Raw genomic sequence first — 18,990 nt, 5'->3', positions numbered from 1 at the left:
AAAAATGAAAAATTACTGCTACACTTTTAATCCTCCTAAAATGCTAACAAAATTAAAATAACATTTTACAAATGGTGCTGATGTAAAGCAGACATGTGGGAAATGTTTTGTTTTGCTGTAGTATGACTATCTGGATTAAAGGAATGATCATTCAAAGTTTAAAAATTGCTAATTCTTTAACATTTTTCTCAAATTTCTGATACACAAAACAAATCGACCTAAATTTACCATTATCATAAAGTATAATGTGTTACAAAATCTCAATCACTGGGATTTGTTGAAGCGTTCCAGAGTTAATACCACATAGTGACAATGGTCAGATTAAAAAAATTTGGCTGTCACTAAGGGGTTAAAGCACAGTATGTTTAAAAAATTTCACACAACTCCGATTTTTTTTTTTTTTTTTTTTTTTCACCACTTAAATGCTAAACTTGGTGTTTACGTTTGTTTTTTCTTCTGTATGGTACATTTTTCATTCAAAACTACAATGAAGGCACAGGACAAGCCTGCACAATCACCTAGTTAAGGGCTTAACTTATCTGATAATTGGTAACACCTGTTATATAAATTAGAGGGTTTAAAAGCATTATCTTACAACACACAGGTACCAAGGAGAATTTAAAGGGATTGTCTGGTCAAAACTTCGCCATAGGTGACATCATAAATATCAGATTGTTGTGGTCTGAAACCTGGACCCACCTGGCCCTCCCACTGTCAGCTATCTTGCTCCAGCGGATGTAAATTTTCAACAAATCTACAAAGTGCAACTTTGTTCATTTGTTAGGGAGGACATGAACAACTATTCCTGGTGCCATACAAAAATGTGGGGTAGGAAAAAAAAAAAAATCTAAGACCTCTGCTAGATGTCTGCACACTAGAGCATGAAGATGAGGTGATTGTGTGGGGTGCCATCAAATGACGACATTATTTTTTGGTCCTTTTCACATTAATGGATTAAGCTGCAAGCTGGAACTATGAAATGTACTAATATCGTGGTTTTTTTTCTTTGTTAAATTTCTTGTCTCTAACCCTCTTTTCAAATTGTTAGGAGCCGATAGATCAGGTGTATTTTGTGCCATTTTTGGCATGCTCAGAAGTGAGGCGGTCAATCCACGTTGGTAACCTGACCTTTAATGATGGAGCTGAAGTTAAAAAACATTTGCTTTCTGATGTGATGAAGACCATAAAGCCATGGTTGGTGGTGCTATTGGATAATTATAGGGTAAGTGTCCTGCTGCTTCAAATCTCATTACTCGCTAACCATCAGGAGAAGGCCTCTGTTGCTTCAAGGTCAGTAGGTTTAACTGGCCTTTAAATTAAGATGAAAGCAGAACCCTCCACTTCTCCCCATGAGCCAGAGAAGGAAAAGGGTTCTGCAATACTGGAAGTTCACAATGATTTATTGCATTATAGCACACCACACCAAAATGAGGTGATCAACGCTCCAGGGATGCCAGTTCTCACAAGTGTGGACATCAGTGCAACTCATTAAATGGCCTTTGAACTACATGTCATAGTTCTCCTTCCACAGCTGGAGACTGCTGTTAGGTTTGTGGTACGTGATTTGTGTTTACTTGTTCCAGTATTTTTGACTCCAAAATAACTTTATTCTTGGGGTAGCCCATGATTATTTGGGAGTCTAAATCTTGGCACCCTTGCCAAAAAGCTGCTAGAAAGGCCGCAGTGCTGCACTGAGCCATGTGAGTTCTTCAGTGTATAAATCCGATTTAGTGGTTCATACTCGCATGCTTTTTTTTTTCACTGTGTAAATGTCCCTACTGCAACACTTGGCACGAACCCTATGAAATGTGCAGCATAAAACCTGATGTAAACTGAAGAGACTACAGTGCTCATCAGAGCTCTGTTGCCTCTTCAGACAATTTATTGGTTGGTGGTGCCAAGAGTCAAATCCCCTGCTAGTCTACAAATGACCATACACAGGATGCCTGTTTGCTGCAAATGGCTATCCTGACTCTTCCACAGACCGAAGCCCTCGGTTGAGTGTTCACAGGTTTTAATGGGGGGAGGTAGTGGAGGAAAGGCTCTGACAGCGGTTCATGATCTTTCTCTTGCCTGATCCTTTGTTGAAAGGCCCCCACTAACATCAAATGGAAAGCTGGTCCAATCTGTGAGCTTAGACATTCATTAATATGTATATAGGCTTTTATGCCTTCAATTATTAAACCCTGGTTAACCAATGTAATTTTGGGTGCAAACTTTTTTTTTTTTTTTTTTCTTTTTTTACCAGTTAATGAACATGTGTCTCATTTTCATCTAATTAATCTTGTAGATTCACAGGATTAGTCTGGGTGACCAAATGATTGTGGTATTTTTTTTTTGTTTGTTTGTTTTTCATTATCAAATTTCCATAGTTGCCTATCCTTTTGAATTTACTAGAAAAGCATTGTCAGTACATCTTTGCTGGAAATATTACTCACATTACTTGTAGAAATCAAGACACCCTCAGACTACCATGCCTCAAGAGCACTGATTTGTTTTCCTATAGCTGTCAGCAGAAAACATTCTCCTTTAAAGAATCCTGATTTTAAAATGGCCCAGCTCCCCACCGATCCAGCAAGACCGTCCTGGAATTGGGTCTCTGTTCCAGGTGGTGTGAAATGTCCCACCTGTCATCAGGGTAGTGCTGTGTAGCGTGAGCACTGACCTTAATTCACACTGGGCAGCTCTGCATAGATTAGTGGACTTGTGTGCAGCATTTTCCAGCACTGCCAGGAGTTTCAGCATCTCCATGAGACTACAAAAGCGGTTGATGACCTATAGACTGAGCGCTCAATGAGCCCTGTGTGCTGAATAGTGGCCTTTTCAAAAGCTCTACCCAGGCTTCGATAAGATGCAAGTGCTCACATAATTGTTTGGTCGCCTCCCTTATGATTGCCGCCCTCCTGCTTGCGTCTTGTGGATGACACGACCCTGCATCATCCACACGGGCTCCCTGGAACTGCGCTCCTGCGCAGGCACACTGCTCTGCCTTTAACAGGGCAGAGAAAAGTACTTCAGTGCACAGGTGCTAGGAAAAGGTCAGAGCCCCCTACCTGCGCACTGCAGTACTTTGCTCTGCCCTCAACAGGGCAGAGAAGTACACCTGCGAAGGAGTGCGGCGCAGGGTAGCATCATCCACAAAAAGCAAACAGGAGCATGGCATCATAAGAAGGGAGGTGCCAGACAAAGACCAGCGACACCCATCGGAGCAGACCGCCCCACAGGTGAGTATAATAGGTTATCTATCTTCTTAAGGTACCGTCACACTAAACGATATCGCTAGCAATCCGTGACGTTGCAGCGTCCTCGCTAGCGATATCGTTTAGTTTGACACGCAGCAGCGATCAGAATCCTGCTGTGATGTCGCTGGTCGCTGAATAAAGTCCAGAACTTTATTTGGTCGTCCGATCGCCGTGTATCGTTGTGTTTGACACCAAAAGCAACGATACCAGCGATGTTTTACACTGGTAACCAGGGTAAACATCGGGTTACTAAGCGCAGGGCCGCGCTTAGTAACCCGATGTTTACCCTGGTTACCAGCGTAAAAGTAAAAAAAACAAACAGCACATACTCACATGCGTGTCCCCTGCCGTCTGCTTCCTGACACTGACTGAGCGCCGGCCCTAAATTGAAAGTGAAACCACAGCGGTGACGTCACCGCTGTGCTGTTAGGGCCGGAGCTCAGTCAGTGTCAGGAAGCAGACGCCGGGGGACACGCATGTGAGTATGTGCTGTTTGTTTTTTTTACTTTTACGCTGGTAACCAGGGTAAACATCGGGTTACTAAGTGCGGCCCTGCGCTTAGCAACCCGATGTTTACCCTGGTTACTCGGGGACCTCGGCATCGTTGGTCGCTGGAGAGCTGTCTGTGTGACAGCTCCCCAGCGATCAAACAGCGACGCTGCAGCGATCGGCATCGTTGTCGCTATCGCTGCAGCGTCGCTTAGTGTGACGGTACCTTTACAGGTCAGGCTGGGGCAGATACACAGCATTCTAGAATGCCATATATCAGCCCTGAAAGGTGATGGTTGTATTCCTTATATCTGCAAAACCTGCTGACAGGTTCACTTTAAATTTTCTCTCAGAACAAGCCATAATTGTTCTATATGCATTATTTTATTTTATTTTTTCTGCCCATGTCCTATTTACACTGGATGTGCTGCCGAAATCGATCTTTTCAACAACCCAAAAGATCATTCCACACTACGAGGGAGCAGCCTATTTGTACAGCATAGCTATTAAAGAAACAAGTGTTCATAAGCAATTAAAGTTGCACATCAAGTCCCACATAAAAGTACAAGTGATGAGTTACTTCTGTATCTACAGGGAATCTGACACACAATTTATGCTGCCCAAACCGCAGGCAGGATGAATCTGAGCTTTGTTGCAGTTATATCCAGATATGTTCTTCATAGTTTGAAGAACTGTCTGGGTACCTTAGTGAGTGAGACTGGCCTGATTGCCAAGGGCAGCACCAGACTAAACGACTAGCTGGGTCTTTCCCTACGGCTCTGTGTCTTCAAACTATTTCCTCTGAAACACTCCAGCATTTGTGAATTCTTGGGCAGCATGCATCAAGTGAAAGAGCCTTCTAAAGTAGGAGTACACAACCTTCATCCTGGGGAGCTACATGTGGCCAACAATGCCAGTCTGTGCTGCCCCAACCATCTGGACACAAATGCTTTTCTGTATGTAGCTGTTCTGATGTAGTTTCTATATTAGAAGAGAAGTGGTCAGCAGATCAAGACTTGGTATGGTCATGTAGTAATATTGCATTGTCCATATAAATAGGGCCCCCTATTTCCATGTTTGGCATATTACTATGGACGTATAAACTGGGGGACAAGCAGTTGCTACTTACCTGACTGTGCCCAATGCCGATTTCTGCTGGCAGTGATCAGACCACACAGGCCAGTGACTCAGTAATTTCCACTGATGTCATGTCTACAGAGCCGCTGCTAATGCTTTGCTCTGACGGAGCATGACTGCTGGCGTTGTTTGACAGCCGGCTCCCCGTTTGCCTGACTGCAAGGAACGGTCTGTCAATCAGCATGTTGGCAGTTGCGCCCCTGTCGACAGCAGCCTGGAAAATAGCTGCTCTGATCAGCTGAATCGCCGGCAGGAGCGGTCAGTAACCGGTCTGTGCTGGCGCCCAGTAGAAGAGGCAGGTAGTTAACTACCTGCCTGTTAGTATTTGGGTGCATTGTTCAAGGGTTTATCCAGGAACTTAACTATCTTACATGCAGCTCGTATGTGCAACCTATGGCCACATTTGGCCATTTATGTGCTATGGACTTGCTGGTCTTTGTGTTGCACTAAATGTTGACTCCTATGTAATATTTTACATTGGAAAATTCTTCTATGGACAGAATTGTCAGATGGCTAAATGGTAAATAATTGATACCTAAATATACAGTAAAAATTGCCCCAAACACCTTCTCCTGATACACATCCCCCATGTTGATGAAATTAGTTCAGGACATGCTGGCTACATTGTGATGGTTCATGTGCCTCAGGACAGGAGCAGCCTGTTTAGAGATTACCTAGGCAGGAAATGATGGTTATAAAGCCGTAGAAACTGTCATTTTCTCATCTGCAGCTCATTAAATCCCATCTAATTGCCTCCTTGTTTGCTGCTTAGTGGTTTGAAGTTTTTGCCAGCTTATAGAACATTATTGTCCTGAAATCTCAAAACCTTTACTACTGTTCACTTATTCTATTATTTTTTTTATTAGTGTGCAGTTTTTTGCTTTGGTCCAGTTTACTTTTTTTTTTTTTATATTTTTTTATTTCCTCACTTTTACTTCTTGCCTGAACACCTGATGGTTTGCTGATTATGGACTTCCGTAAATGTGCTTTTTAATGTGAACTGAGCTTAATGTTGAAATGTGCACATGATGCCTGACATAACTTGTGGCACCATCCTGTCTTGTTCTGTTTGATCACCATAATGAGTCCTCTCTTAGGTGGCAGCAAATCATTTGCTACATGGATATGTTTAACTTGTCAGAGGAGGCGTCAGTTTACCTTTGTGTGAACTGTTGCCCCTGGGCAGTCTTAGAAGAAAATGGGCCTCAGTTTGCCACACTTCATTCACAAAAGTGAAATTAAGGGACCATTTGTTGCCTTGTTTGAAAGAAATGAGAAAAACAGGTTTGAAGTTTAGTATAGAATGGGCCACAGCGATTGCTCTAGATTGCTACTTACAAAGCCTGACTCCAGTTATCCCTACATACAGTAAATTCCTTTTGGCAATCTCCCTCTCACCCTCCCAAAAATAGAAATAAATTGTTTTAAAGATAATTGCTTTTATTAAATCTATAACCAAAATGTGGTTCTTAGACTGAATTTGCTGAGAATAAGAGCTGATCTGCAGTTCCTGGCACATGACAATGCCGTGTAGCGCTGTGCTATTCAGCTCTGTTTACATCTGGCCGGAGAGCATAGCCAGTTGTTGGGGGCGCCCATGGCGCTGCCCCACCCAAGTCTATTGATCACCCATCTGGGGAAGCCCTTTAAATGAGCAGGAAGTCACTGCAGCTTCCTACTATGGCAGGAGTGGCATCTGATGCCTTGTATTCAATATTGAGTTCCTACCAATTTTAGCTGGGTACATTAGTTACATATTTTCTATACTGAAAATTGGCAATGTCAGGAATGGTCAAAGGCCCCATCAACACGTTTTTTTCATACATGTTCTAGTTGTTTTTTTCATGGCTAGAACATGTACCCACTGTATTTCATGGGCACGTTCAGATGCTTGGTTAGATCCAGCCCAACAACATACCAGAAACTGGTGCCACACTGGTGGTAGAAACAGAGGTGCATGAAAACTGAATCCTGCACTGTAACATGTGTTTACCCTGTCAATGATCATATATCAAGTGTATGTATATAAAGATATTATAGTTAAAAGAAAAAGGGGTTTTGTACAGTGTTAGCCAGTTGAAAAAATAATAATCTGTGGGCAAAACAAGATAATCTTGTAGTTGATGCTTTTTAATGGCTAGCAAAAATAAAAAAAAAACGATGCTACAAAGCAAGCTTTCAGGACTTCTTAAACCATGCATGAGGAAGGGACCTAACCGTTTCTGAAGAAACACAACTATATATACACAAACCAGAGTCAAGGTATAATAAAGATGATTTTGCTCCTTAGAAGACCCTGTACACTGCTGGATCACTGTCCATGTAAGCTTTGCATTTTGCTTAGACCTATGGCTGTATATTCCCCATGGCTGATATTTTCACTGTCCCACACACAATGATCTTCTGACTTGCAGGTCTGGCCAGCAGATGTGGAATGAGATCTGCAAGAGATAAGGGAGGCCTCAGCCTCATATATAAAGAAAAATGTCTCCTATGCGGTCTCTCGATTTTTGGCTTGGGAATTTGGATAACGATTACATGCAGTACATTCCATATTTATAAGCACTTATACTATATAGCAGAGTTTTATTTTCTGAAGTCTGATAATGTGTTTTGTAAACTTTTTTTTTTTTCGTTCTCCTGTGAGCCTTTGGCTGTTTAGTCATGGACCTGATTTTTTTTTTTTTTTTTCTGTTTTTAAAACTTTCAAATCAAGGCAAAGTAAATAAACAGAATTCAAAACAGATATGGGCATAGCCATGTCTTGTATTTTGTTTTTGTGGGGACTTTATTTATTTTTAAAGCACAGATGTGGGCATAACCATATGTTTGACACTTTTTTTTTTTTTTTTTTGTTTAAGGACTTCATATTGATAGGTTATTGGCCTGTTAACAATATTTTACACACGACTACTGATGTTCAGTTTGTAGTCTTCCACTGGACACTCTTGGCTTCGGCTATTAACTCTTTTTTGGAATAAGTGATGCTACTTGTGCATTCAGAACTAGTCGGCACCATGAATACAAGCGTTACAGCATGCCATCATGTAGTATGGAAGTAATTACTCCCTTATGCCCCATTGTTCTAAGTAGTATCCCATCTGCAGTGTGAGGACGTCTTTGAGGCATGACTTTCCATGTTGGAGGAGCTCACTGTAAAACATATGACCAGCCATAGAAGGCGCATTGTTGATGTAATTGAAGAATTCAGGTTTTCATTATGCTAAGATAATACAAATTGTTAAATTGCAACTCCAGCTTCAACAGACTGCAGTCTTTATGGGGAGTGGGGACATTGATCTTAATGTTGAGTCCTAAAGCATTTGTTAATTCTGAGCTACTCATTACTCACCCCCACCCCAGCTCTCTAGATACAAATGCTAAAGGTAAACATGGTGATGTCAATGTAGCTGAATTGTTCACCGTGAGTACACTAGTATGGCTAGGATTGGCTGGACTGTAATACAAGCTGTACATTTGCATTGGGCCAGGATCAGATAATGTATTTCAAAGTCTACCAACCTGTTGGGATGAATTTCTAGTGTTCTTTTAATGGTACAGTACCAATAATTTAATTCAAATATAGTATAAGAAAAGTGATCACCTCCTCCTTTTTCATCGGGTCCTGATGTACAGTGGTCAGCTAGATGTTCTAATCGCAGCTCCGCTTACTGAACGATTCCTGCAAACTTTACCTTGGTCAAGACTTGAAGAATATAAGGAAGCTGAGCGGTCAGTCTGGAAGATCAGGTCAACAGACACTGAGGTGGCTGGTTATGTTCGAGTGGCTGGAGAGTTTGCTCAGGTAAGACACCACCAAGATGAATGTGCCATAAAAATAAGTTTTTACTTAAATGATATGGCTATAGGCAGCATGGTCTGTCCCCCCCCCCCCCAAAAAAAAAAAAAAAAAAAAGCAAAAACAAAACAAAAACGGTCAATACCTTTTCTCACATCCTGCATAAGCGACACACAAGCCCATTGTAAATATGTATACATGGCATAAAAACATGTCAGTCCAAAGAAACCTCTTGTCGTGAACTATTGATCTATTGAGGTCACTGCTAATAGAACACTGAATTAAGAGGGCTTATGGTTTCTAAATATTAGCCTGTCCTTCGAATATGCCATCGATCTTGATCGTCAAGCCAGACCTAAATGATCCCCATGTCTATACATACAAGCAGACACAAGAGTTGAGGTGTTCAGTAGCTAGTGGATCTGTAGCGAGCTCTTATTTCCTCTTCATGAGCTATATGCCCTTTCTGTATGATTGAGGATGAATAAACAATATTTTGCCATCCTGAAGGATACCAGGGTAAAGGATCTGGTGTACAACCCACTGCTAGCTCTAGTGCCATACGAGGAGTAATGGTTGGTATTGGAGCCCTTTGTATAGGCATTCAGCTTGATAGTCTAGCAGGTGCTGCAAAGGAAAAGTGGTAGAACATTTTTGTTGAAGACTAGAATTACTTGGCAGCTACACAAAGTGTGAGGTGCACTGTCAGACCATGTAAGTCGTTGTCCATTTGTCAGGAGAAAGGGCTTAATGCTTCCCGGAACTCTTACTTGGTGCCAATGGTCAGCTCTCCAGGGCATCGTATAAAGTCTGAGAAGCCACCACCTAGTCACATTTTTGACTATTCACGTTCTCAGAAAATGGTTAAATGTTGTGCAGAAGCTCTAAGCCAGTGTTCTCCCAACTCCGGTCCTCAAGAGCCACCAACAGGTCCTGTATTCAGGATTTCATTAGTATTGCCCAGGTGCTAATTGCATTACCTGGAAAGGCAAGAATACCATCACCTGGGCAATACTAAGGAAATCCTGAATACATGACCTGTTGGTGGCTCTTGAGGACCGGAGTTGGGAGAACACTGGCTTAGAGCTTCTGCACAACATTTAACCATTTTCTGAGAACGTGAATAGTCAAAAATGTGACTAGGTGGTGGCTTCTCAGACTTTATACGATGCCCTGGAGAGCTGAGCATTGACACCAAGTAAGAGCTCCGGGAAATTAAGCCTTAATTAAGCATGAAGCATCTAAGCAATTGAATGATAATAAAAATAATGAAAATAAAAATGTATACTCCACACAATTACTGCAATACCTCCAAATAAAATCACTGTTGGGATCCTACAGCTTTTTTTTTTTTTTTACAATAGAAGTTATCTGACTATACATGGCTGAAGTCTGCAATATAACTATAGGGTTAACTTATGAGCATGAGAATCGCACAAAATAAAAACCATATTTAGTTTCCATCTGCTGCAGTTTAACAAGGGGCTGCTGTTGGCTCTACAGGGTGACATTTGGTCTTCTGTGACCATGATGAGAAGAACAAACACACAAATGGGGGGAAAGCATGAGGATGCGATCATGGAGGACTCGTTTTTTTTTTTGTTTTTTTTTTTGGGGGGGGTGGGGGTTGGTTAACTTCTAACCTTGATAGGAGTAGAACACAAAGTTTTGTGAAATGCTGTGCCCTGGTTTTCTCCCCAGTGACTTGATCCAACAATATTGAAATAAATTGACATATCTTAAAGATTGACTTTGATAAAAAAAAAAAAAAAAAATTGCACAATTTTACTCATACATTTTTACATTTTACAAACTTCTCTGCATGCATGGAAATGGATCTAATTTGTCTTTTCACTTAGTGTTGCTAATAAGTGAAGGCATGAACACATGCAAGTTGGCTCACAGAACTAAAACAGTAAACCCATTTAGATGGTCTGATTGTGGGAATGAGTGCTCGTTTCAGATGAGCACATTTTGAAAGGTCCGATAATTGGGACTTTTGCCCATTAATTTAGCAAAATGCTTGTTTTAAGGGTACAATAATTTTTAAGCAGACTTTAACATTTTTCATTTGTAAGTGCATCACTGCATAAGTCCCATAGTCATTGGTTAGATAACATTGTTCTGTATGCATAGATCATCATGTAAACATCTATTGCCAGATGGGGAAAACTAAAGAAAATGAAAGCAAAAAGCCAGCTCTCCCCCTGCCATGTCACCTCAAGGGCATTGCACTCAACCAGCTGAACTATGCTTTGCACTGATGAGGGGTGAAAGCATCAGTGTCTGCAGATTAATTTCTGGCATGGTATTTCTCCCTGGTCATGTTGCAAGAATCAATGGATCATTGACTTTCGATAGCTGCCCCATAGGTGGTACTTCTCTGAGAACTTTCATGGTTTTCTGCCATAGTGTTGCCTGTAAGATTCCATACCCCAATACTCAGCTGATAACTAGGAAGAATCTTGTCTTTTTTTTCACCTGGACCAGATATCACCGACCTTAGGAATTGACTGACTTGCTTTCAACATCTAGCAGAAAGATATGCTCCTGCATGCTGTGCACATTTCCGATTTCCCCTTCTCTGGGGAATTTAAAGGGGAGTGGGGGTCACCAACAAAGAATCTTCCATGTGGCAATCCGATATTTTTGCCAACTTGCTATGATTTTAACCCCTTGGTGATGGAGCTACATTTTTACAATTCTGACCAGTGTCACTTTGAGGCAATAGCTTTGGAACGCTACAACAGATCCCACCGATTGAGATTTTTTTTGTGGCACATTATAATTTGATAATGGTAAATTTAGGTTGCTTTGTTTTGTTTTATAAAAAAAAATCTGAAATTTGACAAATGTAAAAAAACAAAAAACAAAAAAAAACTGCAATTTTCAAACTTTGAACAATTATCCCTTTAATCCAGATAGTCATACCACAGAAAAACATTAATAAATAAAATTTCTCACATGTCTGCTATACATCAGCACCATTTGTTAAAATGCTAACAAAATAAACGAGCATTTTCAAGGTTTAAAAATGTAGAAGGAAATTTAAAAAACATTTTTAGGGACCTATTCAGGTTTGAAGTGACTTTGTTGGTCCTATATATTGGAAAACACTCTCAAATGTGAGACATACTGAAAATTGCTGTCAGGTAGTTTAACCCTTCAGGTGCTTTTCAGGAATTAATGCAAAGTGGCTTGACAAACGGAAGTGTATTTTTACCACCTAAATGTTGCTAACTTCTGAAAAGGCTGCTATAGCCAGCAGACTAAGATCGCTATTTGGCCGTGAACTACCATGGCAAACATCAGGACCACACAATCATGATCTCAGGGTGCCGATGGGGTTAAAAAGGAAGCTCTCGCACAGTTAACAGTTTATATGGTGTAGTCACTATTGACAGCAGCATCTAAGGGATTAGATAGATATGGACGGTGCCAACACTGATCGTGGCTGATGCAGCAAGTTGTCAGCTACAGTATAGTGTACAGCCGACAGCTGCTGGATTGTTACGTGTATGGGGATGCTTGTCTTATATCTCAGGTCAGTAAAGACATTGGCGGTCATTAAGGGATTAAAGATTTCTAATTATATTTAACATTGTGTGCATATGTTATATGGATTGCAGACAACTGGTTCCATATTGTTACTATAAATGTGACCAAATCTGTTTATGGCCAACATCTCAATGCTCCATGCAGCCTCTTAACTCTGTGACTCCTGTAATTTTCAGTATATCCTGTTCTTTCTTCCTTCCTTCCTTCCTTTGAATGTCCCCAACAGATTAGAATTCTCCTTTTCTCGTGTTATGGTCGTCTTCGGTATTCTTGCTTCATGATCTTGGATGGTAAAATAATTTGTCAGAATACACTTTTTCACCTTACAGATAAACGATCAGTAGAAACAAATCACTGTGGTTAGAACCAGCCGTAAAGTAGTGGAAAATATCTTAATTTGTTCCAATGGAGTGTAGCCCAGCTGTAGCATTCATTCACTTTTGTGCTGTTTGCCGTGTTTATATGCATTCCAGGATTGTATTTCCTTCATTGGGGTAGGCGTAATATAAACTGCAAGAGGTGCAGGGGGAAATCCGAGGAGCCAAGATATTTGACAACTGCAGTCAAAATACAGCAGAAAGATATTTATTCTATTGTTTTATGAAACTCTATGGAAGTGACTCCCCCTGATCGTGTGGGTTGTTCTTGGTGTTCTGGTCACCTCCCAGGAAAAAAACTTGCTCTAAACCATATGATGAATTCATTAAAACTCTATATGGTTTAAATTTGTAATTTAATTCTTTCTGTTGATCGGTGGTGATCTGTTGGCCAACCACTTATCAAACAAGGTGGGCTTAATCCTAGCTAACGTCACCCAGGCCAAAAAAACACTCTACCCAAAAGTGTGGGTTTCAAGGCAATCATAGGATGGATTTAAGAAGTAGCTATCATGTTTAATTAGTCTGATACAGGCTCCATGGCACATATGCGAAGCTCATGCAGGAGCTGTGCACTTCAGACCAGTCTGTGGGATCTCTGGACCAAGAGTCCCACTGAGCTGTAGCCATGGCAGCCATAAAAATATAGGGTATGTGTTGATATACAATGTAACATTGGCTGCAAAGCGGCATAATAAAATGTGATCAGATCAACATGAAAAACTTTGCCCTTATGCTCAATGGAAAAGCAGAATTAACTATGTATATATCATCTGATTAAAAAACGGACTAGCTAAATCCTTCTAAGCTCTATGTAAAAAGAGGAGGTAGATTTTGTTCCGTGCATGAGTCACTGCAAAAGTCCCTGGAAGCGGACAGCCAGCAGTCAGACTGTGACAAATGCAGGGACAAGAGCCTTCCTGTTTCTTTGAAGCAAGTGAAGCGATGGCCGGGGGACCACCACGGTGCAGGAAGACTACTGTACACAAGATGAGGTGCAAACAACAAAGGGTAGATTTATTGGGAGGCAAGGAATGAGGGGAATGAGGATGATGCAAACAGGGGTTAACAATGGCAAAAAACAATATAAATAAGTAATCTTGTCTGTAAAATAGCACGGTTCTACAACAATTACAGACTCAGAATTTGTCTCACAAACAACTTTAAACAATAAAAACCAATAACGATGCTACCCTGTGCATAACCTCCCTGGCCTTTACTAAGCAGGCCACACGGCTCCCGTGTTCTGACTACTGAAGCCTGCACTAGGCCCTAACTGGTGCACCATACAGGAAAAGACTCACGGTGATGTTGGGGACTCAGGTCCAGTCCCAGGGGGCCCCCAGAAGTCCAAAATGGTGGTGCACACAGATTCCTGTAAGCTCTGCGAAGCGTGGTCGTCTCCTTGCTTCCAGATACTAGAGATGCTCCTGGAAACTGTAAGTCCCCTTCTCAGTATCTTCATAACTTCACAAACTAGCACAGAACAGCCACCTTTGCTGTAACCGGGAAAGTCTATTTCACAAACGCAGTTCGTCTCAAGCTGTGTAATCTTTCTTGCATCCAGAACAGCTCACAGTTCTCTCTCTTCTTTCTAGCAGCTTCTTCTTCTCACACACGCTGCTTCAGCTCCACCCCTGCACCCAGCACCGACCAGTTGATATCAACGATAAGAGCAGGGGGGGGAAAGCAGAACATACCATCACACCAGACAAGGGGGTGCAGCCTCTTAAAGTGACAGCGTGTTTCTTACTGTCCATAACACCACCCTCTTACATGCCTCCCTTCTTAATGATGGTCGTCCTCGGCCATCAGCATCAGGGTAAAAGCGTAATGGAGGAGGCAACAAAGGTGTAAAAACAGACAGAGCACACTGTTCTACATATGGGAGCTGTAATTGTGAGGGTTTCTTTCGCTGTCTCGCAGGGACCTGCTAGCATACCCGATGACTCTCTCATGTCCATCCTGTATCTGAGAAAGTACTGCACCGAGTCCATGAAGGCTACCATCGGTGTACAACCGGAACGGTTGATCAAAGTCTGCGTAGGCCAAAATCGGGGCCGAAGTGCATTCTTTATAGCCTGGAAGGCCTCGTGTTGTCCCTGTGCCCAGGGGATGCGCTGGGTCTTCGGCACTCCCGCGGTCCCCCTCAGCAACTCATTGAGAGGACCTGCCACCTTCGCGAAGTCTTTAACAAACTGGCGGTAGTACCCAGCGAGTCCCAGGAAGGCCTGGAGTTCTCACTGTTTGAGGGACTGGCCACTTCTGGATAGCAGCCACTTTTTCTGGCGAGGGTAGAACTCCATCTTGTGACACTATGTGGCCTAGGTACTCGATCTCTCTCTTGAAGAGGTGGCATTTTTTGGCTTCACCTTCAGGTTATGAGCCCGCAGTCTTCCGAGTACCTGTCCAAGCCGGGCAAGGTGGTCTTCGAATGAGGCTGAAAACACAATGATGTCATCCAGATAGATCAGGGTAGCCTCAACATTTAAATCTCCCAAACACTTTTCCATCAGCCGTTGAAAGGTGCCTGGAGCATTGGAGAGCCCGAAGGGCATCCGGTTAAACTCGAACAGCCCCATAGAGAGAAAACCGCCTTCATCCTCCCTGTCTTTCTCTGCCACGGCTACTTGCCAGTATCCGCTTGCTAGGTCCAGGGTGGAGAAGTTCTTGGCTTTCCCCAACGCTGTCAAGGATTCCTCGATGCGGGGCAACGGATACGAGTCTCGAACAGTGCAGGCATTGAGTTTCCTGTAATCTACACAGAACCGGATGGTCCCATCCTTTTTCTTGACGAGCACCACCGGGGCTGCCCAAGGGCTCTGACTACTCTGCACCACTCCTGAATCCAGCATCTGCCCCAGTAATGTCTTCACCTCTTGATACATCTTGGGCGGGATCTGCCGGTATCGTTCTCGAATTGGACGAGCTTCCCCAGTCGGTATCTCATGCGTGATGGCTTCAGTACAGCCGAAATCTTCGGCGTGACGGGCGAATGCGGCCTGATTTTCCCACAGCATAGCTTCTATTGCTTGTACACGCTCAGGGCCCATAGCCTTCACATCCACTTCCATTTGATCAAGGATGACCCGTCCACTCCACTCCGGGGATGGTGTCTCTTCGTCTCCCGCAGCAACTGCTAGGGTCCACCCCACGCCTTCTTTCGGTGATAAAGACATCTCCTTCTGACTCACCACTTCACCCTTATGTAGGTACACCAGGGCCAGATCTGTTCCTCGTGGCAAGGTGACCCTCCCACAGACGCGGATCAGTCGTTGAAGGGCTTCCTGAGTAGGCTTATGTGGAGTAGCCTTCTTCCAATATCCAGGTCCCCGTTTGGTAAACATAATCTGATCGAGTTCACGTAGGATATTCATTCCCAGTACTATAGGCACATCTTCCTTGATAGGCTCAGGGACTAGCAGGATCCCTTTTCTCCCAACTTCTTGCCCACAGATTCGAATATTCATCCACACGACCCCTGTGACCGGAATCGGTTGTTGGTTGGCAGCAAACAACCGAATCAATGTCTTTTTCTGGCTTGGCCAGGTCCTGGAAATGCTGCTTGAAGTATGCTCCTGGCATCGTTGTCACTTGTGACCCGGTATCTACCAGGCAATCCACCGGAACTCCTTCAAATTCAGCACGTAGGATGGGGCTCCCAGCAATCAAGTGTTCGTTATGATATGGAGCGGCCTCTCTTCTCGCCTCCCCCGCAGAGTGCCGCACTACTGTGGGGGTTGGTAGTTTAACGGCAGCTTCCGCTGGCCTTGAGTATAGTTCCGACAGTCTTTGGCAAGGTGCCCCCGTCCTCCACACTCCCAGCATTGAATGCCTCCTCCTCGCCGGGGGGTACTTCGAGCCTGCCCTCGTGCCTCCGATGCCTGACGGGAGGGGGCTTGTTCCCACTGATCCCTTGTCGATCGGGCTGAAGAATGGTTGCATGAGTATGGTGGGTCAGTCTCTTGTAGTTCCCCCACTCTTCGCTCCATCTGGGTCAGTTTCTCTTGCACGTTACCAAGGGACCGCTGCAAGTCTTGCACTACCTGGACCAGCACCTCTTGTTGGTTTGGGTCCCCTCTGGAATTGGCGCCCTGGATACGCATCACCCCAGACGCATGGCTTTCTTCTTTACTTTGGGCCACTGTTTCCGCCAGGACTTGACGAAACGTAAGGGCTGGATCTGCCGGACCCGTTCTGACAGCGCTCGCCTCAAGGATGTGCTGTGTAGTCCCAGAATGAATTTCTCCCGGAGTATCCGGTCTTTAGAGCCCATGCCGCCAAATCCATCTGCCTCCTTTCTCTGCGAACACTTCTTGCAGTGCTGTTGCATACTGAGAAATTCCTTCTTCCCGCTGCAGCCTAGAGAAAAATTTGGCGCGAAGATGTCCCTTGCTAGCAGTCTCGCCGTAGATCTCTTCCAGGAACTTCACTAGCTCCTTCAGGGTACTGCGGGTGAGTTCTGGTTGTAGGCAGAGGTTTCTGCGGACTTCCCCCTCCTAAGGCAGTCAAAGCAATGTCCGCTTCAAGGTCTGGGCTGATGTTATAAATCTTCAGGGTGCTTTGCAGCCGGGACACCCAGTCGGACAGTGGCATATTCTTGCCGTCAAATTTTGGTAGCACACTAAATATGGTGCCCATAGGGAGTGTCCTTGCAGGGGTTTCACCAATGCCCACAGCATCCCCATTAATGTTAGCATTCCCGCCATTGCTGTCTGCTGCCTCCATCTTGGTGACAGTACCCTGCTCGCAGCGGCACTTGAAGCGATGGCCGGGGGACCACCACGGTGCAGGAAGACTACTGTACACAATATGAGGTGCAAACAACAAAGGGTAGATTTATTGGGAGGCAAGGAATGAGGAAGATGCAAACAGGGGTTAAGAATAGCAAAAAACAATATAAATAAGTAATCTTGTCTGTAAAATAGCACGGTTCTACAACAATTACAGACTCAGAATTTGTCTCACAAACAACTTTAAACAATAAAAACCAATAACGATGCTACCCTGTGCATAACCTCCCTGGCCTTTACTAAGCAGGCCACACGGCTCCCGTGTTCTGACTACTGAAGCCTGCACTAGGCCCTAACTGGTGCACCATACAGAAAAAGACTCACGGTGATGTTGGGGACTCGGGTCCAGTCCCAGGGGGCCCCCAGAAGTCCAAAATGGTGGTGCGCACAGATTCCTGTAAGCTCTGCGAAGCGTGGTCGTCTCCTTGCTTCCAGATACTAGAGATGCTCCTGGAAACTGTAAGTCCCCTTCTCAGTATCTTCATAACTTCACAAACTAGCACAGAACAGCCACCTTTGCTGTAACCGGGAAAGTCTATTTCACAAACGCAGTTCGTCTCAAGCTGTGTAATCTTTCTTGCATCCAGAACAGCTCACAGTTCTCTCTCTTCTTTCTAGCAGCTTCTTCTTCTCACACACGCTGCTTCAGCTCCACCCCTGCACCCAGCACCGACCAGTTCATATCAACGATAAGAGCAGGGGGGGAAAAGCAGAACATACCATCACACCAGACAAGGGGGTGCAGCCTCTTAAAGTGACAGCGTGTTTCTTACTGTCCATAGCAACACCACCCTCTTACACATGTTAGCTGGTAGAAAGGCAAAAGAAGCAATTGTAAGGGCATGTTTCCACGGGCATAAAGGGGCAGCACATTGGATGCAGCAAATGTCCTCTCCGTCCAAAGCGCTGCCGGCTTTTGAACGCAGGTGATTCTGCATATGTTCATTGAACCGTGCAGAATCACTGTCCTATACAGTGTCTCCCCAAGGCAAATTGACATGCTGCAGTCTGAAAAGACGCACCACATGTCCATTTACGCAGGGAAGCAGGAGGCGACCCTGCACGCAGTGTGGAGATGGGATTTCATGAAATCCTCTCCAGTATGCTGTAACATCTGGCCGCTGCAGGTTGGATGCGCTGTGGCTGTACAGAGTCCAACCCGCAGCATTTACGGACTGTGGGAACATACCCTAAGTGCACAGTGCTGTATAATGACTTCAATATTTTCAGAGGATAAACTTTGATGGGAGCAGTGCTTCTTTAATCTAAAACTTGAACCTCCTTATCGACTTGAATTCCTAGATTTTCTGCTCTTAATGTCCTTGCAGTATTAAGATTAAATGTCCATGTCCCACCAAGTCCAGAGAAATGTTTTCCCACAGATGTGTCCAGCTAATTCCTTGTCTGTGTAGATTGTTATAAACTACGATGTTTCCCCAATATAGGATCCTACAAGGAATCTTGTACACTATATTGGGGGATGTGCATGAAAAGGAATCCATGACCTTACTTGTGCCTGTTTGTTCAGGTATAATCGGTGGATGCCATCCTTCTAGTTGGATGTATTCCTCAGTGATGGCAGGTCTAGATTTTTC

The 18,990-nt window shown here is 43.7% G+C and overlaps 1 protein-coding gene across 1 annotated transcript in view; it reads left to right on the top strand.

Annotated features, from left to right (window-relative positions):
* Window positions 1–18,990, top strand: part of LOC143781909 (putative serine carboxypeptidase CPVL) — a 75,813-nt gene that overhangs the window by 42,041 nt on the left and 14,782 nt on the right. Inside the window, exons 10-11 of the mRNA XM_077268836.1 lie at window positions 1,049–1,224; window positions 8,493–8,673. Of these exons, the coding sequence (XP_077124951.1) occupies window positions 1,049–1,224; window positions 8,493–8,673 (357 nt within the window). The remainder of the gene's footprint in view (window positions 1–1,048; window positions 1,225–8,492; window positions 8,674–18,990) is intronic.

Source organism: Ranitomeya variabilis, chromosome 6, assembly GCF_051348905.1.
Source record: "Ranitomeya variabilis isolate aRanVar5 chromosome 6, aRanVar5.hap1, whole genome shotgun sequence".
NCBI lineage: Eukaryota > Metazoa > Chordata > Amphibia > Anura > Dendrobatidae > Ranitomeya > Ranitomeya variabilis.
Note: the sequence above shows the minus strand (reverse complement) of the source record. Positions and strands in the feature narration are given on the sequence as shown.